We start from the raw sequence: 24,043 nt of genomic DNA on the forward strand, positions 1-24,043 counted from the left end.
TGTGAGGGAGTGAGGCTCATGGCATTCTTATTATCATACTGAAGTTAATGGTTTCTGTGTTCTGTGCTGCTAGTGATCAGTAAGGAATCTTAACATTGTCAAAACACTGAGTGAATCTGAATGCTTTTGTCAGCAGATGTGTGAAAATTGTATTCTTTTTACTTGGTATAAAATATATTGCTATACCTTTTTATAAGTACGGAATGCCATAGCTATGCTCATTTCCACCTTAAAGGTCGGCTAGCCTTCTGAAGCCAGTTAACACTGTGGCAGTGGTGGAAATGTCTCGCAGATTTAAACAAAGATGCCCAGAGCAGTCGAAAACAGACTCCAAGACTGAGGTATAAAACCTCCGTGCTCAAAAGTTACATTGGTGCACATTTCCTTTTTTCAGACGGTAACGTAAGAAAGAATTTAATGCTCGATGCCTTATAGGATGCCTTCATGGTTGAATAATAAATTTAACCTCATAAAAGTGAAATTCAATAAAACAGTAGCTTTCTCATGACGGTAGCATCTGGCGGATTCTCTCGAGAGCCAGTATTTTCCAACTCATTAGGATCATGTTGTTCTGTATGTCGTCAACATGGACACAGCCAAGCTACCTTTACATACACAACCGCCAGATTATTAAATAGGTCTCTTGTGGAGTGAAGTCAAATATTCCTCTCGTTTGGCCTTTTTGCTTTGAAACTGGCTAGAATAGCAACTTTAGGATTTGCACATCTGGTCCCAAACATGGAGGCGAAAAAAAGCAAGTGAAAGTGGAAATTAGCAGTTGAAATGGGTATCTTTTCCAGGTGTGCTTACGCACAGCCTGGCTGAAATATTCATATCCTGTTGTGAAATTACAAAATGGTGCTTGCAGATTATTTTTTGTAATTTGGTGTAATTTTTTTTTATTCAAAACCTAAACACTCAAGCTGAAGCCTTATCGGGGTAAGTAGTTCCATTAAAATTAAAAAAAAAAAATCTCATCAAAAACTAAAGAGGAAAAAAAAAATGTTAATGGTTGTAATCAGACCCATGGACTCGGTATTTGGCGGAATCACCTTTGGCAGCAATTACAGCTGCAAGTCTTTTGGGGGATGACTCCACCAACTTTGCGCACTGGCTCGGTGCAGTTTTTGCCCATTATATGAAGCTTGATATTTGCTCAAGCTCTTTCCAGTTGCTTGGAGATCGCTTATGGGCGGTAGTGTAAAGTCTTTCCTCTGATTCTGAATAGAATACAAGTCAGGACTTTGACTGGGCCACTCAGCGACACACACTTTATTATTAGTTAGCCATTCCAGTGTGCCATTGGCTTGTGCTTTGTGTTGTTGTCATGCTGAAAGGTGAATTGTTTGTTCCAGTATTAGGTCTGAGGCAGTTTTTCCTCTAATATTTGCCAGTACTTTGCTCCTTCTGTGTTCCCATCAATCTTGGCAAGCTTCCCAATCCCTTAGGGATTGGCTGACTGATGCACTATGTTGGGTTTAAATGCTTCGCATTTACACCAAAAAGTCTTCATTTTATCTTGTTTGACCACAGACAATTTTGCCAGATGTTTGGTTTGCAGTATCTTTCAGGTGCTTTGTTGCAAAGCCCAGGCAGGATTTGAGATGGTTTTTGTTCCGGTTCCATACAGGCGGCTTTTGTGCAGTGGTTGGCAAGTTGTGGACCCAGGGACAGTTTCTTCCATCTCAGGTCCATCTTTCCATCTCACTTCTTTCCTCACAGTGGCATCCCTAACCAGTTTCCTCCTTGCCCAGATGGTCAGTTTGAAGGGACAGACTGATCTTTAGACTGTCTCGATGCCTTCAGCTTCTGAATGGATCGATGTCACCATGCGAAGCAGTGCTGCGGTTCTGAGATGTCTTTATACCTTTTTCAAGATCTGTGTCTTTGTTTAATCTTATACCTGCATGCTCCTTGGTCTTCAAGATTTGTGGTTGAATCTTTGACTGAAGTTTACTACCTGACTGAGAATCGTCCAGAGATTGTATTTATTCTGACAATCTTTAGAAGCTTTATTATTTCAAACAGGCAGAGGCCTCTCAGCTAAGCATGTGGCTCATGAAGGTAATTTTGTGCAACTTCGTTTAGTTTTGCCACAGGAAAGGCTTTGAATACTCATTCAGTCATGACTTTATTTTTCTTTCATTTTAATTATATCTTTCTTTTATATAGATAATTATATCTTTTTTGCTTTGAATCTGTCGAATAGGTTGTATATATAACATTTATTGTGTTATGACTGAAAGTTTTAAAGCAACAAAATGTGAGCACTGTGCAAGGCCCTCTATTTAAAAAAATAATGTCAAAGAAATTGATTTTTTATGGTCTTGTGTGAGCAGAAAAGAAACCACTTTTAGGAGGGCTAAAGAATAGTATGAAGTGAGCTTTCTTTTCTCACAGGCTGGTTTATGGTGCTAAGACAGCGGATATTTCTTGTCTTCTTTTGTCATGGCCATATCATGCAGTTTCTCACAGCTCCCCAGGTTGAAGTGACTGAGACAAATTGGTTATTTGTTAAAAACAGCTTACAGCAGGAGTTCCCAAAGTCCGTCTTTGAGCAATACCCTCCTTCAGGTTTTCTTTCCAGTGTAACTCTTAGTTTAATGGAACCAGCGACTGGCTCAATCAGAGCAGCTCTTTGCATGAACCTTGGTATGAGGAGACCAGTTAAACCTGCAGGAGTCTGGCCCTCCAGCTCCCATTCTGGGAGCCCCTTTACAGTTGACCTTGACTGGTGGTTTGGTTCCTGTGTTTCCCCTAGCCTTCTCTGCGGGATTCAGCAGTGCTGTTCTGAGCACACGTACATGCGTTAACTGTGCCGAATGCATGACACAATATAACATAAACCTGCAGAGGCCTGGATCACAGACGTTAGGAACGCAACGCATAATGATGATAATACAATCATGGGAAAAGATTGGGTTAACTTCAGGGTCAAGTTTTTTTTTTAATCTTAAAATTTGCATTGAAGTTGAATAGCTATTCGTGGATTTAGCATAGTGCCGCAGAGCATAATCTTTTTTTATGGTGCTTTATTTTAGGTGACGTTTCTTCTCTACTGTGCAATGTTTGACAGATTCAAGAAAGATAGGGTTAACTGCTATTTCCCTATATTGAATGAGGCATGAAGCTGAATGTTCTGTAAAGCTTTTTGTCTTGTTGATTATTGCCCTTTAAACATGGAGAGTACTGATATATTTAGTAAATTTCTGTGCTTTTATCTTTCTTTTAGAAAATGATCATTGGTTTATCATTAGGTATCGTTCATAGGATTTTCACAGGATGGAAAGGAGATAATCTGAAAAATGTCACCATATGATTTCATTTGGGGTAAATGATGTTTCTTTTTATTTTCCGAGTCACATTTTTTAAAAGCAATGATTAGTTCTGTTTTTTGTAAGACAATTAAACTTCCTTAATGACTTGTTTAGAAAATGTCAAAATAGGCATGAGACTGGGTCTTTTAATGATGCATAAGTAAACTGTTTATTACCATCTTTGTTTCATGTATGAATATTACACAATTGATCAATTTAAAAATAGGAATCTGACCCCAGACCTCATCCGTACTTAATTTATACAAGTCCTCTGTGAAATAGGAGTAAGATTTTTTTAGAAACCCTTGGAATTTTAATTTATTAGGCTGTGTGCCATTTTAAGTTCGGCACGTAAGTATTGAGCAATTATGCTCTTAAACTTTCCATGGTGGAATTTTTTCTTTGTGAATCTTTTACATTTCGCGGATAACAACTTTAAAAAACAAAATCAGATGGCCAGTTAATTTCTGTTTTCTTCTCAACCAGTTTGAAATCGGCATTTATCGAGTTGGCTTAGTGCAGCTTCCAGGAGAGTTGCTGTGCGTTTTAAGGTGCCTGGCTGGTCTCGGGATTGGCTGCTGTGTAGTCAACCGTGCAAACAGCCACATTGACCACAGAACAGTTCCACAGGGACACAGCTCACACCTGCAACGTCTCTAGAGGAAAGGGCTCAGAACAAACCACCCAGCAGCTCTCACATGGCTCTTTCAACAGCCACACCTATAAGTGCCACCTTTCATTGATCTTACTACTTATCTTTTTAATTCTAGGTTTCTCGCATGCGTACTCAGTAGCTCTGGTTAAACACCAAACAAACACATGTGGTGGAAAATGACTTCTTCCCTCTGTGTTTTTTCCCTTTTTTTCTTTTTTTTTTTTGTGCTGCTACTTACTCAAAGATCTGTGAGATCTTGGGAGGTACTGGATCTGTTCCTCCTTCTGTGCGGGTGTCCTTATTCAGAAGACTCAGAATAAAACAGGAATGATGTGAGGTTGCAAACGTAATCCTAGCTTCCTGAAAGACAAAACGGTCTTGCTTCAGATTTTATTCTTGAAGAGAATTGGAATATGAAGTCCAAAATATCCTTGCTTTTGGTTCTCACTGGCGTAATGCTAGTCCCGGTTGCCTTCTTTTGGATCCTCTTACTGTTCATGCATCGCTGAGTGTTCCCCATGCGAATGGTACATTTAAAAAAAAAAAACAATTCAGTAATCTCGAACTCGCCATGGTTACCGAGCAAATATGACTTTGCCTTGTTGATCGGTTTGATCTGACACTGGGTAAAACGTCTGTTCAGTGCTGTTTTGTGGCAGGCCAAGCACTATAGGGTGTTGTACATGGCCATGTCTGAATCTGAACAGCACTTAATATTCATTTAACCGATTCCAGCACCATCCTCAACCATGTATTCTGATCTGTGCTCGACGGAAATTTTGAATGGCCAAGAGATATACATTTTCACGTTTTGCTGCTTTGCCCAACTCTAATGGATTGGGTCCTAAAAAAAAAAAACTAAAAAAAACAGGGTTAGCGAAACAGCAGGCATCCGAAACCCACATGCTTTCTCCAGAGCAGCAGCCAGTCCTGTGGTTGACAGCTTAAAAGCGATCTGCCCACCACTTTTCTAGGCAACCGCTAACCTCAGCCCAGGGAAAGTGCCCTCCCGCTGTGGGTTGGGAAGGCTGAAACCTGCCATCCCCTCTCCTTGCCCCGGTTGTCCCTGGCTCGCACAGCGGCGCAGTCCCAAGGTGAGCACCCACTCAGCCCCGTCCTCTCAGCTGAAGGCGGTTCAGCCGTGTAGCTCCATTTAACTTTTTGCTGCAACTTTTTAAACCGGTTGTTTTTTTATTTTTTTATTTTTTGGAGGAGGAGGATGGGGTTATTTTGTAGCTTTCCCTCTTCTTTCCCGCTAGGAATGTCATTTGTCCTTTTGGATGCGTGTCCTGCTTGCGCCCTGTGCTTTGATCAGCTCTGGTTGCCGGGGACTGTGACGCGGGATAGAAGTGTCTTTTAAAAGTGACAACCGATGGATAGTTTTTGGTTTGCACTCTTCATCCATTCTTGACTATATGTCTGTACAGGAAACCCTCGGTTTAATGAACTTGAACTTGAACTTTATTGCCATGTGTAACCGGTACTGGTACAATGGAAGTCTTACTTACAGAAAGTCTCTCGATTGTAAAACAAGTGTAAAAAACAAAACAAAGTGCAAACAGTGCATCCAGACAATGTACAAACAAACAATAGACAATGTGCAAGTAAACATGTAGACAGTTTGAATGTTAACAATACAGACGTGTAAACAATGACTGGAGATGTGCAATAGATAAGAAATCATAAAGAGGTAGATGGTGATGGTGTAGGTGTGGTCCGAGGGGGATGGCTAAATGTGTTCGCCAGTCTCACTGCTTGTGGATAGAAGCTATTGAAGAATCTAGTGGTAAGTGTCCGTATGCTCTTATATCTCTTGCCTGAGGGCAGTGGGGTGAAGAGCTCATGCCCGAGGTGGTGACTGTCCTCTGTGATGGCCAGAATTCTACCACGGCAGCGGTCCTCATAGAGCTGTTTAATCTCGGTGAGACCGCAGCCGATGATCTTCTGGGCCATATTAACCATTCTCTGCAGTGCCTTTCTTTTTCGCGAAGAGGTGTTGCCATACCACACGGTGATCCCGTTGGTGAGGACGCTCTCGATGGTGCAGCAGTGGAAGTTCACCAACACATGTATTGGCATCCCCCATCGCTTGAGGCACCTCAAGAAATAAAGGCGCTGCTGAGCCTTCTTCATGATAGAGTCAGTGTTCACAGTCCAGGTTAGATCTTTAGAGATGTGAATTCCCAAAAACCTAAAGCTGGTGACTGTTTCCACTTCCGTTCCATCAATACTGAGTGGGCTGTGAGTGTATGGCCTTTGTCTCCGAAAGTCCACTATTAGCTCTTTCGTTTTCTTTATGTTCAAGTCCAGGTTATTGCTATGACACCACCTAAGCAGCTGTACAACTTCATCCCTGTAAGTGGACTCGTCATCATCACTGAACACTCCTATTATAGTGGACTTTGGATTTAAAGGACTTCGGATTTAATTGCCAAAATCTGCTTTTACATGATAAAAATAAGTACTGCGTAGATTTTAAAATTCAGGAATATCAATGGTGTGTTATAGGGGTCGGCCACATAATTACAGTGGGTGTTGTTTGCGTCTCCCGTGCCTTAGTGAATTTCATGGAGAAACAATAATGGATACTACTTCTCCCCTATTGGTTCTTTAAACCAAGGGCTTACTGTACTGTAAATACTTTTAAGGTTTTAGATGGAAGATGGCGGTGCTCTTAAATTCTGGTTTAATAGACAGTTACTCTTAGCTTCCACAAAAGATCTGCAAAATCGTTGTGACAGTGTGTTAACCACTTTGGGACTGTCATCCCTGATACTTTTTTTTTTATTTAATATTTTTTGTTCTCAAGCCAGGGTAGTGCTTGGAGGGATTTGGGACAGCTCATATTATGTCCTTGATTGGAAGTAATCGTTTTGCTTTCTTTCATGCTTTTATCTGTGATAGTGCAATTGAAATGCTGACACTACAAAAAGATCCACTAAAAAAAGAGCTGCAGACAACTCATTATAAAAGATGTATGGTTTGGCTGTTTTTCCCCCTTTTAAATGCTTCCAGAGTGGAAATGCCTCATTGATTATTCTTTTTTTTTTGTCAAATACAGCTGTTGAGTTGATCTGTAGGTATCATTTGGCACAAGAAAAACTGTCTGGTCTGTCACTACAAGCACTGCATTGTACATAGCATCCTATCACCCCAGCGTACAAAAAAAATTGTTATTGTAAATGGTAGACTGTGTTACATTGCCAACGCAAAGTTATTGGAGATTGGAAGAGCCTTCATTTTACATTACATTTGTTTTCCTTGTGTATCCATGGACATGTTAATAGCCGCACAGCCGTTCCAGGGAGCTGCAAGCCTGGATTCACATGTGATTTCATTTTCAAGGGAAAAGGTGAAGAGAAGTGAGAGAGGGGGGTTCGTGGGGGTATGATGGTATGGCCCTGAGTGCATGATTTCTGCCTGATATACGAGCTGTGACATAGCTGTAGCATGACTGATATGTGACAGCAGTGCAGTGCCCAGATGGAGCCTACTGGACTCTTGCCAGAGAAATGGGAAATTGGTGGCTAAAGGTGGGAAGGAACACTTCAGAAAACGGGGAATTGTTTTTCTCTTTATGAAACTCACCTTTCCTTACCTAATTGGATTTTGGTTGAATTCTCTTTTCTTTTTATTGCACTCTGTCTGAGCACGTGAGAGGACATTAAAGGAAACTGCTGCTAGGAACGTGTGAATACTGGAGGCCTTTGAAGATGTGTGATGTTGGAGATCTCTGTGAGATTTCAGTGCTTAGTTTGTTTCTGATAATGCGTTGTAGTTATTAAAGCAAGCCTTTTCTTCAGGCTGCACTACAGCAGTTGTGTTGAATGTCAAAGTAATTGTAAAAGGTAATAGGGTTACGCATTACCTTGAAATTCTGTAAAATGATGTGAGAAGGTAGTAACTTCTAACTTTTTGAGTGACAGCATGATAGAAAATGTATTTATTCAATTTTTGTTTAGTATTTAATGTGCTCATTTTCTTTTTGTCCTGTGAGTAGCATGATAGCATTCCTTGGGAAAAGAAAAGTTTTAAAAACCTTTTTTGGATTAGAGATACTTAACAGATGAAAGTTGAGGCTTCTCACATGACTTTGAAAAAGATTGAAGAACCTTCTTTGATTGGGTTCTCAAAATCCAGTAGACAGTTGAGTATACACTAGCTTTGGGACCAAAGGCTCCTATGGGTCCACTACAGGAATAAGCAGAGTTTAATTCCACCATGAAAACTAAAAATCTAGAAGAAATAACACTTTTTGTTGTGCCCCTATTGGCAGTAAAAGCAGTGCACGTAATGTGGAAATTAGCGGATCTCCGGTCTCACTGCTGGGTGTCCCGTTGAAAGTGAACCGGAGGCAGCAAAAGCCCCTTTCACTCATTTGGCAAAGAAACGAGGCCTTTCACGTTTTCCTCTAACACAGGGTAAAAAGTATTGCTCAGCACAGAACCAAAAGGCAATTATTTTTCCGAGTGCAATTATACTTTTTGGCTACTATCCAAAAAACAGACATTTCATGTAAGAACTCGGTATTCAATAAGTAAAGCCTTATTCTGGCGGGTGACTTTCATTCTGGCCGGCAGCATTATTTGAGGAAGTACTGTCATCTCATGGGGTTTCACAGATGACATCTGCATCTTGTCTTGTGTTGATTTAAAAAAAAAAATATTTAAATACACTCCTCATTTTAAAAGCAACCTTTTGAACAAACAAAGTGTCAGCAGTGGACAACAGAGAGATAAATCTTTTCGGAACGTGGGACCTTTCTTTTTTTCCCCCCTCAAAGCAAACTTCAGTGGGCTGCAGCCAGCCGGTCCTCAATGCGGATGACTTTTTAAGTTGATCCAGACAGGCCTTTATGTTTAAGTGTTTGATGGCTGTTTTGTTTCACCAGCACAAGCCAATAATAAAGAAGGATGGAAAACAGCAGCCTGTTGTTGCTGCGCGTTGGCATGCCCGATTTGCTCATTGATTTGCATATACCGGGGCAATTGACAGACAGATGGTGTAGCTCTCTGGTCTGTCTGCGGTTTGTGACGTGATGCGCTCATCGGGGGAGATCAGTGCTGTTATTTATCACCGTCACTATACGTTCATCACCAGGCATCCTCTGACATGATACAGGCCAGGGGGAGATGATATTTAAAAAAGGAAAAAAAAAATGGGGAAACCCAAAAAAAAAAATCTGCTTTCAGAGAATGTGCTTTTTTCCGTCACATAGCTAAATACGGTGCAGAGCGCGTTATGGTAAAGATGATTACTGCGATGGGTAGGAGCTTGTGAAGGAAGGGCAGGGATGTCATTTCATTTTGGCGGTTTCAGCGGGTGATTTTTAATTTTTTTTTTTGCTGTCCCGCAGCATCATCCCTTCACAGTCCTCTGTGTGCGGAGCCCCTGGCTCCCGTGCGGGAGAGACGAGGCTGCCGACGGGAGAAATGTCGCTGGGGCGCAGATGGTTTCCGTAAGGCTGGGCTGGTGCTGCTGTTCTCTTCGGGTTGGCAGGGGGTTCACGCGAACGAGCCGCTGGGAGTTTTGCGGAGCTGAACATTGAGAGCGTGCAGGGCTCGTCAACCTGGCAGCTGTGGGGGGAAAAGTAGAAACAGCAGCACGATGCGCCATGCAGGTGTTTGTTCGTCATTGACTGAACGCGTTCAAGAGACAAGAGTTCTGGATGTATGATGTTGCAAACAAGGTGGCAAAAAATAGTCCAATTTAAAGAGCCACTAGAAAATATGTATCACTTGGGTTATCAAATATAGGTAGACCTTGCAATTCATTTTTCCTCTAAATTATTTTTAAAATGTTTTTATGGGTAAAATAGACCGCGCTCTGAAGGATTCCTTTTCTGGTCTGTGTTTTTGTATCTTGAAGCTACAGTCATGCACAATGTGAGATTCCCGATTCAAATGTGCAATCAAGTGAATTTTCATGACTGTATAAATAGTTTGAGGATGATGAAACCTGCTTTCAGGACAGTTTTGAACTGCAGTTTTCAATATTTCATCAAGGAATTTTGGATTTAAATTTGTTCCAGTTAGCCATCGTTGTGGTGGTTTGCAAAAACATCTCACGTCACGTTTAAAAATGTGGCAAGGGCCAACCAACCAAGCTCAAAAGGAGTTAAACTGGTTGATAAGAAAGGGATGATATAACCATTTTAAAGTCTATAATAATCTGGTTACTTAATACTCATAATGGGTTTTTGTTGCGCTTTTTGGTTTTGATTGAAATTTCACGCAATATGGAACACCCATTTGACATTATTGATTAATGTATCTTAATGTTTTTTAAATCATCCATTCATCTTATTATTTCAAAGCAATGCATTGATTCAACATTTTGTTCACAAAAAGTACAGCATTGATGTTAGCTACTTATTTTTAAGTCCTTAATTTTGTATCCTCTTAACAGTGGGCATGAAAAATGTAGCTGACTAATAAACTGGCATTCCACTATAAAGCTTCAGTCTTGCCATCTAAAATAGTCAAGCTTTCTTCTTTGATAGATTGAGTACTGAGGCATATTATTTGATGTGAAAGACATTGATGCTGACTGATTGTGCAGTAGAATTGGTCAGAAATGAAAACAAAAAATCTGTTTGTATTTATCATTCACTTGCAGATTTTACTCCCTGCTGGTACAGCAGTTCTGTCGGCGCTTATACATTATAGGATGCCAAGTAATGCAGTAACGTTCTGTGACAGCTTAGTTGTATTTTCCTTTAAAACTGAATGAAGACTACTGCCCAATGATACAGGTAGAATTGGACATACTAATATTTACGTTAAAAATATTAACAAATAAGAGTTTTCCATTTGTATAGATTCCAAGACATAATACAGCACACATTTTGAAAACATAAGAACTGGTTTAATTTAATTAACTGTGGTCTGATATGTTGTGCATCTCTTTCTTGGTAAACCACACTGGCATTTATTGGCTGTTACTTCAAAGCACTATGGTTTTTCGTCTACTGTTGTTAGCCAAATGTGTCATAAGAGCATTAACGACAGAATGGAAACCAGTTCTGATGGAGTGTGTTTTAATGGCATATCATGCCATTGCCTGATCACGTCCTTACATGTGGGTCTTAGTAATTTTCTGGATTTTTTTGTAAACCTCTTGGAAACCAGTGGTACTGTACCATTAGTGTAGTAAAAATTGGTTTGGTAGAAAATCTTTTTAATGTGGTAATTCAGAAGCACATCAGATTGGAGCTAACATCAGATTTGCACATGGTGCCATTTTAGAATCAGTGATAGAAGCTGGTAATGTTGACTTCTTTAAACGACACAGTTCTGCTCACTGTACATTCAATTTCTTTTGTTCAGGTGTGGTTATTTTTTTCACTTGCTCTTTCCTGTATACCACAGCAATCAGTTGAAATTGAAATATATGAAATTTTTCATACATTGGCTTTTCTTTTCACAAGTTATATTGCGGGGGTTTTTTTCTGTGAGAAAAAAAAATGATTTGAGCAATAGGAATATCTACATAAATCTTTTTTGCTCCTTCTGCGTAAATGCTTGCACATGATTTAAATGTGAGATTTGTGAGTGTTTTAGAATTTCTTTGTTGCGAGATGTTAGTGTAATGTAAATCATTTTTATTGTAGTATTAAAACTAATAACTTTCCCTAGTCACTCAAATTGGGGATATGTCTTTTAACCAGAAAGACAGCAGACTGATGTCTTAAATGTCTTCAATAATATATGCATTCTGTTATTTGTTGGCAACTGCCAAAGGGAGTTTTTTTCATATAGCTCTCCATTTCCAGGCAACAATTGGGTTCAGCATCTTTCCATATACATTTCAAAGTATGTATGAATACTAAATATGGGTTACATTTTATCCTTTGCTTTGATGTTATGCAAGTAATACATCTTTGTTGCAACCAAATAACCATTTAACTTAGGTAGGTACAAAAATATGGTTATTTTAACGTAAATGTCACACGGAGCTCTACTAAATAGATTGTATCATTGATTTTTGTAGTACACAAGTAGGAAAAGATTTACATGAATCTTTTTGCATTTTTCAGTAATTTGATCTGATGATTCATAAAAGTACTCGCATAATGTAATATTTTTGAAACATCTATTTTAAATTTCAGTTCAATACCATGTAAACAAGGTAGATTGGAATTTGCTTCAGTTTTTTTTTTACCGTTTTGACTTCTTTTGATCTCGGTTTGACTGTTTAATTTTAAAGAGCACAAAAAAAAATTTGCTACATCAAAAGTAACGTGTGGTGTTTAATGGTGTCATTTCTTTCAACTATTACTTTCTGCTGTGTAACATTCGAAAGCTGGACATCACACACTGCATTGCATGAAACGTTATTTTTAACTCTGCAGATGTTCCATAAAAAAAAAAGAATGACACCATTCGGGAGTTATTTAAAGTGTATTTTAGAAATGAATTTAGCATCCATGGTTTCTTCTCACAAATATGCGAGATCTGCCATTGTTTTCTCCGGACCTGATGCGGGGATGACAAATCCAGCTGCTGAAGTCTCCCTTTGAGCGTTTGATGGAGTACTTGACCTGAGAGCCTGCAGCTGTGTGTTTATGTACTGTGCACACCTGCAGAACCTGGACAAATAACAGCACTGTGCTGACCATAGGAATTACCCTGCTATTGCTACAAATGAGCTGCTTTACGTCTTAATGTACATGTGTTGATTTTTTTTCTGGTATTGAAAGAACAGCTGGGGAAAATATTGTCCCCCAAACAGGTGTACAGCTGCCAACTGATGTAGGCAGAATCTCACAGATTTTATTTTAATATATATAATGGGATTTTTTTAAGGTGGATGCATTTCACAGCCAAAGTTACATACCATGACACATTCTCTCAATTTAAAATCCATCTGAGTGGCTTTTTGATGCTTTTCATGTGATTTTCCTCAGCTACGCATGTTTTAGAAGAATTAAGTGGCATGATACTGATTACTTGAGTGGCATAAGGCTGGTTTCAATTTGCTCAATGATGTAAGATGTACCCTTGGTGTTCTGTGCCCTTTTTTGTGATCTGAAGGGGGAGATTTGTTCATTCCGTAGGGGTTTTGATAAGCTTACTCAAGGAACCCACTTGTCTTTTTTTCTTAGTTTTGCAGTCTGTAGGTTATGTTTATCACCATGTGTTTCAACACAGGCTCTATAAATGTGTTTTGTAAATTGTGCAGGTTGTGAGGTTAACTTTTGTTATTTTTTTTTCTGCTGAAAAACTTTTCAAAACAAACAACTGCCTCTTAGTGGCTCTTAGTGAATGGTTAAAAAGTGTTGCGTATCATTAACAAATTCATTTGGAAGGCTTGTAATTATTTTTGGAGATCTCCATAATTTATTTTGCTAACTCTTCTTCCAAGTAGTTCTTATATTGAGTGCATTCTTTTAATATATTTTTACAGGGATTATCTTTGTTACTTGGCACTTCAGTAGCTATCTAAATTATTCCATGCTGAAAAGCAAAGAATTAGCAACATAACGTTTTGGCAGTGAAGCCTTCTTCATGTGTAGAGCCCTTTTCACAACCGAAGAAGGCTCCACAGCTGAAACGTTGTCTTTTCTTTGCTTTTCAGTATGGAATAAACCTTTACGTGTTCCTTTGCAGCCAACACATGTTGATGTCGCAACCTGCTTGAGTTGCTGTCTAAATTATAGCAATCTGAACTAGTCAGATACTTATAGTACTTGAATCTGAAAGTAATTCTTCTGAAAATGTTCTTTGGTTTTAGATCAAATGGAGTTTTTATATTGTTGTATGGTGCTTTGAATGTTGTGAAACAGGATGATACTTTGATTCCTTTTAATATGTTTGTAAAGATAAAATTTTATATGCACGTTACATAATAAAATGCATTACTTTCTTCTATTGTTCATTATAGAAGTTATTCATTATTGTTCTATTGACAAATCATTTTTCTTCAGAAATGCACAGGGAACACTGGTAGAATTCTTCTCAGTAGGTTCTTTTCATAAAACATAGCCTTTAGCCATATTCCAATAATATATTTTTTAATTATTGTATAGTGTAATGGTTGTTATCTGATTAAAATATACAATTCAGCATTAATTTTGCAAATCTGGCTTAGCTATGCTGAAAACCTGTTGTTCACCGTCAGCTGTTAGAATGTTTTAAAAGCAGGATTTTCATGGTGACTTGTCTCTGGACCTTTTGAGTGCTTAGCAATTAAAAGTTTGTCTTCGTAAAACTGGTAGCTTCTGCAGCCTACCAATAAGCAAGCCAGAAATTCCCCATGCAGTTGTGTGAGTGAAGCAAAGCCGATCGAACATCAGAATAGGGAAGAACATTTCTGCTGCTCTGTTCTAATGCAACACCCAGTGAACCAAAGTTGTTTTCTCGTCAATATTTTAAAGTCCTTTGTTTGCGTTGGTTGTAACTGCTGCTGTATTATTGTACACAGGCTGCCTGATCTGTCTTGAAAGAGATGCTTTTCTGAGTAACTGCCAGGAGGCAGGAGCTCTTTCATGAGAGTAGTCGCTGCTTTGTTGTGTAATCTCTCAATGCCAAGGTGAATTTCTAGAACACACAGCTGAACTGCAGCGCTTTTTGAAAAGCAGAGACAGGAAGGACCTATGGTTTTGTCAGTCCGTTGAACATTTCCAGACTCCAAGGGGCTATCTGGGTGGAGCGATTTTCTCTCGTGTGGGAAACAGGAAACCTTACTGCGGGTTTGGTGGCCTGCTTTCTAACAAGTAATTTTAGAAGGATGGTCTAAGCCTTGAATTTCGGGACCTGTTTTTTAATATTGCCGATTCCTGGCACGGCACAAGTGGGATATTGTGTTCCAGGGAAGGCCAGGCTGCATAGAGTGCCAAGGTTGATCTTCCTACTGTAGGATATCACTTCAAGTGCTGCTGGCGGTCCAGCAGGTTACAAACATATGATGGAGAGGCTTCTAGCTCGCGCTTCATGCACAGATGTCTTGCAGTATCTCTCGCTAGTGATTTCTGCAAATTGTTTCATTTCACACAATGGTAGGACTGGGCACACCAGTCAAGCACCGGAATCCATATTGGCGCCGAAGGCCCTGCAGAAAGCAGGCGAAGAGGCACAGAGGGGCAATTTGTGAAACTGGGTGGGTGGGGGGGGGGGCTGGGGCAGAGAAGACAGGCTGTCATCTGTGCGTGAAACAAATCACATCCTTTTGCACCAGACTGGACTTAAAAGATTTCGCCCAATTGCCTGTAATTCACAAAGTTAACGCACTCAGCCCCTTAACCATGGCCATGAGGTTATTTGTTAAAATTAAGTACTGTGAGCACTAGGCCCGTTCCTCAAGATCTAGGTCCTTGAGGTCCTAGATGAAAGCTGCAAGCTGGCCGCTTGACAGGGGTCAGTTTTAATGACAAACCAGCAATTTTCTGAATGACCGGCTTAAGCATTTAGGCCACATTAGAAAATTGGGTTGTCTTTACCCACGAAATATCCATCATTGGGCGAGAGGAAAGCTAAATTCTATCGTATGGCCTACATGAGAGAAGAAAAGACAGGAAAGTAAAATTGACCTCTGTTTCTTTCCTGAGCGTGTTCAACTGTAAAAAAAAAAAAAAAAAAAACTGGAATGTTTCCAATGACTGTTTAAAAATAATTAACTGGAGCGTTTCCAGCGAGTTTGCTGTTTAGGCCTCTTTGGCAGCACTTGTAACTGCTTTATTAATTCAGTATTGATAGCTGTTATTTATTACTGTTTGTGCAGTTCTTTTAAATACTTTCCATGAGTTCCCCAGTAAACATTTCCCATTGCTACTGAAGTTAAAAATACAAAGTATAACCTAGTCCGAGCTCCTTTTGATTCTTGTTGTAGGAAATTAAATGTTTTGTCTCTATGGGACAGAGAGAAAATTAAATATGAAGTTGGATTGGAATAGGTGATGTAAGATTTTTTAATGATATTTCATTTGCTGCCAGCTTAGTGGAAGAACATGCATTCCTCTAGTGAATTTCCTGTCAGGGTTTTTATTAAGGTTTGCTTTGAAATACAAAATAGTAACAAAGCTATGTTTTATGATTTTTTTAAAGAAACCCTTATTCAGGTTAGAAATCATCAAAATAAAAAAAGTGAGTCTTTGGGAAAAATGGCAGCATATATTTCTGACTTTTTGCTTCTTGACAAAGGTGCAATTCATGTTGAAATTGAACTTTTAAGTACACTCTGAAATGGTGCATTACACATGGATTGCTGTCAATATCGTACATGAGGGTTCTTGTTTTTTTTATTCCCTTCAGTGCCATGTCCTGCGCAATGTAATCTGAATTATATCTCTCTTGGGAGGAAAGCAGAATAGGTTACACAAGCTTTTCCTTAGTGAAATGAACATAAAACTCCATTACTCAGTTTAAACAGGTGCCTTTTTACACAGAGTCTTAAAGTGATGTAGAAACGCAGTTAAGTGACAGGCTTCTGGAGTTTTCCCCCCTGTTTGTATTTGACTTCTCTCCATACGTTGTCCGGCTAATTGATCTCAAGGGTCATTGTTTCTTTTGTCACTACCAGTGACTAACAGCATGCGGAACCAGTATGATGAATGCAGAGCATTAGATGGTGACAAAAGTGGTTCCTTTAATCAACTCTGTGGCTCGATTTTCAGCCATTTGGGCATTTTGAATGCATCGGCAAATTTAAACCTCGCCTTATCTTCACATCCTCCATTTGAGTAAGACGGACTTGTTTGATTCACAAGTATCTGGTCGGACAGCCTTCAGAAATCATCTTTGAATCTGATTAGTTTGTGGTACCAGCTAGGGAAAGAGCTTTTGGCCTCTTGGTCATGGGGCCAGAATACTGAGGGAATAAGACCATATGAGCACATATCGTACTGTACATATCAGATTTACAGCGCGGCACAATTCACTGTTCTTTTCTATTCATTTCAGTCCTGCAAAAATGTAATGGAAATGTATGGAGCAGAGCCACAATTTCAGTTTCACAGAGACCCGTAAAAACAGGCAGAGGAAATTTTAGACACCGTTCTTTCTTCAAGGAGCCCCTCTCTCACAAGTAACTCTATCTCCATTTATAGATTTTACCAAAATTGGGTTGCTTCTATTTTTTCCTAACTCTCCAGAAAAAAAAAATACTGCAATGGGCATTGTAGTGTGAAATTTAAATATTATGTAACGTGGGTGGTACATTCTAAAATACCAAAATATTACAAAACTTTCAAGGATACGCAAACTCCAAATGTTATTTTGGAGAGCATCCAGATTCTTCAAAAACAAGGATGAAAACTTTGATCAAATAAAAGCACCACCCTCTGTGACTTTTGGCCCTGCCTGGGCAGTTTAGATATACATCAGGAAATCAATTTACAGTGTAACAATATCTTAGTGCAGCACAGGACACTCGAGGGAATGTGTAGCAGCAATCTTGAGAAGCTGATGACAGATGGAACTAATATTTCGATTTGCTTTTTTGAAATGGATTTCAATGGAGACCAAATATATTTTCAGAGATACTAGTATCGCAACAGGGTGACATGCCACTCACTGCATGTTAAGGTCAACTTGTTCTAAATTAGACTTGGAGTCTAAGGAAAGTGCCAGATTCTTTTTAAATAAAAATTTAGGCTGTTAATGTAGTCCTCAACAAGTATTAACATTTTTGTTTGCCATTGAAAGCTGATACTGTTCCGTGAGCTATTCAATACAGATCTTGACGTTTGTGTTTAAAAGAAAAGAGGAGTCAGCATGAAGTAAAATTTAGAGCATTTGTTTTTCGAAACGGGTATAAATTAAGTGGATTTTAGATGCTTTCAAATTAGTGATTGGTTAGGAAGAGACTGAAAGTGATTTAGATGTTTTGAAGATGCAATGAAACACCTCTTTATCTATTAAAAAACTAAAATGTATCCTATTTGAAATTGAATTATTTAGTGGTTTATTTTGGACGGATAGATGACACTTTTTTTGTGTGCCTGGTGAGAAAGTGAAATACAAGTGAAACCATTACATTATGAACGTTTTACCATAGTTAGCCTGTATGCTTTCTTACAAAAGGCCTTTTCAGTGAAAGAAGGATGTAATCTATCAACTTTCCAGTAGAAGTAGTTTCAATGGATGTTTATGCCACTGAAGGATTTTATACATTTAAACTTCAAATCAAATCATGTCTAACTACAAATTTACTTCAAACATTTTGCTGAGAGTTTGTAGAAATGTTTCTATGGAAAAATGCCGAGTATAGTAAAGTATTATAAAGCTTCTGCTGCTCCGGTCAGTGCCAAGCTAAGTTTTATTGAGCTGTCCAATCGGTGAGGAGATTGAGTGAGAATGTTGTGGCCTTTCTTGACAGAATAGGGGAATCAAAGCGCAAGAGTGAGTGAGGTATATGCCCAATGCCTGATGAGAAGATATTATTAGATATTACTTGGGTATCAGAGTCACCTTCTCTAAACTCCTTCAAATCCAGACTCAAAACCCTCTTCTTCAGAAAATCCTTTACTTAACTGGTTCCATTCTTCACCCCTCTGCTCTTCTTAGTACCACCATCCACGGTCTCCTCTATACTGTATATTGTAATTTTGTTTTATCTTGTGTATTCTTCTTATTTATTGTTTTATTCTTCTTGTTTATTGTTATTGTCATCCTGTAAAGCGCTTTGAGAAGCCACCTTTAAAGGGGCTATATAAAATAGTTAATTATTATTATTATTATTATTATTATTATTATTATTATTATTATTATTATTATTATTATTATTATTATTATTATGACTTGTAAAATCAACGAAGCAAGGTTAGGTATCACAGAGATTACATACAGAGGTGAAGTGATGGAAGCAGTGTTATCAAGTAATATGTAGTATGGACAGGTAAAAACAAGAGATAAGAGATACTAGAACTGAAGCTACAGAAATCCCAAAAGGCTTTGAACCTTCCACTGTCCTGTGGTGAAAATGATCTGATGGAAAAGGCAGTTTTTAATGGGTGAGCAGGGGCCAGTTTTAATAGATGAGTAGTCTAAAGTGCTACATTCCCCCTGAAGAGAAATAACAAAGCAGTCAGCAGGCTGGTTAATAATGAAGCCATTTTCAGGCCAATTAAAGGCATTAACAAATTGGAGTTAACGGGGCAATTAAATATTTTGTGTTGTGGAGTGACATTAGTGGCCATTAGGGTCAAGTGCAGTCTTGAAGAGAACAAAGGGAATGTTTATATGGGCTACTGTTGATTAAACTTTTTTACCTTGAAACCTAAAGCGTTCTCTCCAGTAAACCCTCATATACAGTACAAAACAGACTGTTACAAATTCTTATGTCAAAGTTTTACATAAGAATTTTAGGTGCTAGACATCATGGTTGACTTGGTTTTTCTTTTAAGTGTCAGATGAAGGCTTTTAGCCAGGATGATAAAGTTAACAAGGTGTCTGCCTTGCCTTGAAGCTCTCCCTGTTCATGGACATTGTCCACTACAGAGCTGTAGGAAGCATTTGAGCAAAGGTAAAAAAAAAAGCAATGACATTGTGAACTTAATTCTCCTCTAGACAATGGGGAAAGCAAAATCCTCTTCACTGAAGATGCGTTGGATCTTAAATAAAATGAAGAAAAAATAGTCAAGGAAGTGCTCCTTGTCCTCTGCCAGTGGGGGTCCAAAGCGTTCTTGACCAAAGTGCAAATCAGTTGCAGTATCAGTATCAAAGTAACTGACAAGGTCCATACCGCAGACCCGAGCAAGCACAGAAGCTCGGGCCCTAGTGGAAACTGCTGAAATGCATTTAAAATAGCGAACTGGAGACACGTCTCTACCCAAAGGGATGTGGGGGTCTGGAACCAGCTTCCAGGCCATTTTGTTGCTGCCGTTTTACCCTGGTTTCTTTCAAGAAACAGCTGGATGAGATCCTTGGATCAAGTAACTAATAAAACTACCAGACCTCCTGTTTGTGTCCTTCCTTGTGTTCTGAAAGCTGTGGGAATTCTTCTCCCCGGTCCTTTGGGGAAGCAGCTGAAGATCCCCCTGTTCTGTCTGTATTCCAGTTTGTGCTGTTCTTATCAGTGTTCTTTATTCTGGGCCCCCAGCTGAGTCTAAGTGTTCTTCAGATCCACAAGTTAATTTCCCACATCAGTTAATGCGGGGTGGTCCAGCTCTGATCCAGGAGGGGGCTGGTGCACTTCAGGTTTTGCTTCTCCTCTAAAAGAGCAGTAGCTCATGCTGGGTGTGGGGGGTAAATTTGTCCAATTAAGACAATAACGAGCAGATTTAACTTACTCGGAGCTGAGCTGGAATGAAAACCTGCGGATGCATCGGCTCCCCCCGGGACTGGAGTGGGACCACCCTGGGATTGCAAATGATAGACCTAAACGTTAAAGAGATTTCCCAAACTTGGCACATGCTATAACTTTGAGATCTGAACATCTTTTTTTTTTTTTTACGAAACAAATGTCGCAACCCTTTTTACTGACTAAAGAGGGACTATTTAGGCAGAGAGGGTTGTACACGAGGTGAAAAGTTATTAGGCTGACACACATAATGCAGTCCTGTTTTTCTGTCCTGTTAGGGTCTTAGGGTCTTCTCCCCTGCTTCACTCACTTGGGTTCGTCACTGAAGCAGAGGGCAGGTGAAAGGCAGGTCTCAGGAACGTCACTCTGGGGTTGTGCAATGTACTTATCAACTATGTCTGAGCCTTTCCGTCAATTAATCAATTACGTCGGAGTCTTTCCGTGTTGCCCTTGCACAGCTTCATTAGCAGCCGGTTGGTCCCGTCCCCAGTAGCCACTGGGAATCCAGTGGTTGTGTGTTCCTGCTTAACACGCACATGTCTGGGGGGGACTAAACCTCTGCGAGTGCACCTGGTGTGGCAGACAATTAAAGAGCAATTAGGGTTTAACGGAGCATATTAAATATTTAATTACAACAGACCAGTTCATTTGCAGTTCTCTTTTATTAGGTGCGAAATCTCCGAATCCGCCGCCGACTCTCGAGGGCTCCGTCCAGAATGTGGAGCTGAAGTACTGCAGCAAATCATTGGTCAAATGTGCCTCTGGGACTGTGGGATCAATAAAAGTCTGTGCCAAAGCCCCAGGTATGTGCAGCTGGCCCATGTAAAACTTTATTGCCTGTGTAGGAGAACTGGCTTATGTTTTTATAAGAAACATGACTAAAAAACCTTCTATTTACCTTTTCTGTGCACGATGATAATAATATTGATAAGGACATTATTCTATCTGCTAGGCTACAATTAATATTTTAGTTCCATCTTTTCTGCCTGTACTTTTCTGCCTTTTCTGCTCCTGGAAAACAATTAAAAAGTGGGAGATTAGTTGATCCTGTATCGCACAGACATTTGCGGCACTGCCTGCAGCCACTTATATTGTGGTCACATAACCAATTGGTTACAGTGGTTGAAATCTGCAGGAGGTCTTGACAGGTACAGCTTTGTATGTCCAGATGGCATTCAGATTGCCCACCCATTCAATAACAGGCATTCATACATGGCATGTGAGTGTTTACTGTGCCCAACTTATACATTTGATTATAAGTTCACTGTGTGTATAGTCTGCTAAAAGTTCACAATTTTTATTTTCCAGTGCCAACAGGAATGTATATATTGCTATGCCAGAATGTAAGATTGGTTTTCCAATATTGTTACAGACAGGTGGAACCATGCCTTGGTTCAATAAAAGTGAAATATCGTGTCAGGTGCTCAGCTTCAAAAGAAATATAACATATAAACTTGCAGCAGATTTACACAGGTACTTTGAGCAGGAGAATAATATTATTTTAACTGGTGTACAGGCATTTTATTGAACAGGTATGACACAGGTGACATGGTTATGCTGATTAACATTTATCATCAATGGGGTTCTGCTGTGAGTCTCAGGCTAATAGAATCACCAGTGGAAGCAATTCAGGCTGTACTGTATGTACAAAAGCCTTGCCTCAGGTTGTATGTAGATTCTGCCCCATTTCTTGTCCTGTAGATCCAGGATGAGGACAAGCATGTTCAGGTTTCTGTGCCTTAAATGCCATGAAGTCTCACTAGCTTGTCTCACAAATGCTTAGGGGAGCTCAAGTCCTGAAGTACTCTCAAAAGCAGCTGTGTTGTCCTGCTGCTGGAACGTGGTCTGGTCATGGTCAGGTCCTAGAATTTGTTCAGTGTAATGCCAAGCCATGCAGGCAGCTGGCCATCAATCCTCACCTGTCCAGACTGTCACGCTTCGACCTCCCACTGATGAGTCTGCTGCACGGGATGAAAAGTGTGTCATTCTGCACGTCTCCATCACCTTTGCTCATACCCAGATTTGCTGGTGAAGCATGGTCTTCACAAACATTTGATTCACTGCTATAGAGAACTTGGTTCCAGTGCTGGTTAGTCCACCTGAGGTGATTTAGTCATCTGAAGTCTTGTTCCAGCATATCAGTGGTACAACTGTGTTGGTGTCTTGATAACTGGGGCATATTGGTTCCTTTCTTCATGCTATTTGTTTCTTGACCTTCACCAAGTTTGAGAGACAACAGATTAAAGTCAACAGATCACCAGTCTCCAATCAAACAACTGAACAGATTCATTATTATTTCTGCAATACAATATTCTCTCACTTGGATAAAAATTGTTTCATACCTGAACTGCTGTGCTACGTGTAACACGGGTTGTGTTACACAATGTACACCTTAGTTGAACTTGGGCTCCTCTTACATGTGCAGTATTTTGGGTTCCTTTAAGATGAAAAGCGCCATCTAGAAGTGGTTAATTGTAGTAAAAGTATAGGTCTTAAAAACACCAGTTCTGACACTTGTAAAACTGCAGTCCTGTCATGGTCAGTCTTACAGCTGTGATTTCTTCTGCTTTATTCAGGAACAAATGAAGGTATGAAGGAGAAACTGGTGCCCTTAATTCAAGGACCTTCAGACACGAAAGAGCTGCACTTGCGCAAGTGGCTCAATGAAAGCAGGAAGCCCGAGTCCCTGCTGGCACCAGACCTGCTGGCCTTCTCTGTGCAGGTCCCCCAGCAGATGGATGATTGCCACAGTTCTGGTGAGTCTCTGCAGGGTTGCTCTCATTCCGAGTAGGATGTAGATCTGGCAAATGTAAATGTTTCATTGCAGGTTTTGGAGCCTGCACTTTGTTTTTAAGGCTGTTTGAATTCAGGCTTGAAAAAATGCCTTACTGCCTAGTCTGTTTTTTTTTAAAAGATGGACACGATAGGTCACATTCATAAAATGCACCCCCCATGTTCAACCTTCTTCACATGAAGGTAGTAACAGAACTGGAAACATCATTTACAGTACCATCACACCAGAGGCCAGTGTGAGAATTTCTTCAGTGCAGCTTAAATATTTTTTAGTGTTTTCAAAAATGCAAGTGAATCTCATGTGCTGGGGAGTGCTTTATGGAATTATGTAATTGGATCCATTGCTCTTTAAATTTTTCTAATGATGCGCAGACTGAACATTGTACCCTTCAACATGAGCGATTCAGTGCAGGATAGGAATAATCACAGTGCACGAAAGCAGATCTTCAGAACAGCTATAGACATAACGGTGAATAATTCAGATGGAGGACATGAAAAATTGTTTAATCAAAGTTTAAGGATAGGATTAATATAAACATTGGTCCATTCTCAATTGCTTTATCACATACATGTTCAATTTCAGTTCTCGGGTAGAATCTCTATAAAGAATCCTGATATGATAGTATCATCTTTAACCTGTATGTCTATGTATTTGCATATCCTTTTTGTGAAAAATCCTTATTCACAAAAACAACAATATTACATCAGCTAATATTGTTTTTGTGAAGAAAGATTTTCTGATGATGCATGTGTACTGAGTCCTGAAATTATTTAAATTTTTTTCCCAAGTGAAGCTGTCCTGTTGTTTCAGTATAGTAAACGTATATTAATTGTTAGCAAAATCGTGACAGAAAGCATACTTTTTCATGAAGAATGTAAAATTAACAATGTATTTATGAAACGGCCATGTGCAATTATGGAATAAGTCACCACAGCGCGTATTCAGCAGGGGTTTGGTATTGAAGACTTCTGCCAAAGGGAAAGCTCTCAAGGCCATGGTCAGGCAAGGTCCCGAGCAAACTGCCTCTCATGCTGGGTC

The 24,043-nt window shown here is 39.5% G+C and overlaps 1 protein-coding gene across 2 annotated transcripts in view; it reads left to right on the forward strand.

Moving 5' to 3' along the window:
* vps13b (vacuolar protein sorting 13 homolog B) overlaps nt 1-24,043 on the forward strand; it is a 325,535-nt gene that overhangs the window by 75,769 nt on the left and 225,723 nt on the right. For both annotated transcript variants that reach the window (XM_088600797.1, XM_088600796.1), the window contains exons 18-19: nt 20,880-21,014; nt 22,788-22,967. In XM_088600797.1, coding sequence (XP_088456923.1) covers nt 20,880-21,014; nt 22,788-22,967 — 315 coding nt within the window. The remainder of the gene's footprint in view (nt 1-20,879; nt 21,015-22,787; nt 22,968-24,043) is intronic.

The sequence above is a fragment of the Lepisosteus platostomus genome, chromosome 12 (genome assembly GCF_059453375.1).
Source record: "Lepisosteus platostomus isolate fLepPlt1 chromosome 12, fLepPlt1.hap1, whole genome shotgun sequence".
Lineage (NCBI taxonomy): Eukaryota > Metazoa > Chordata > Actinopteri > Semionotiformes > Lepisosteidae > Lepisosteus > Lepisosteus platostomus.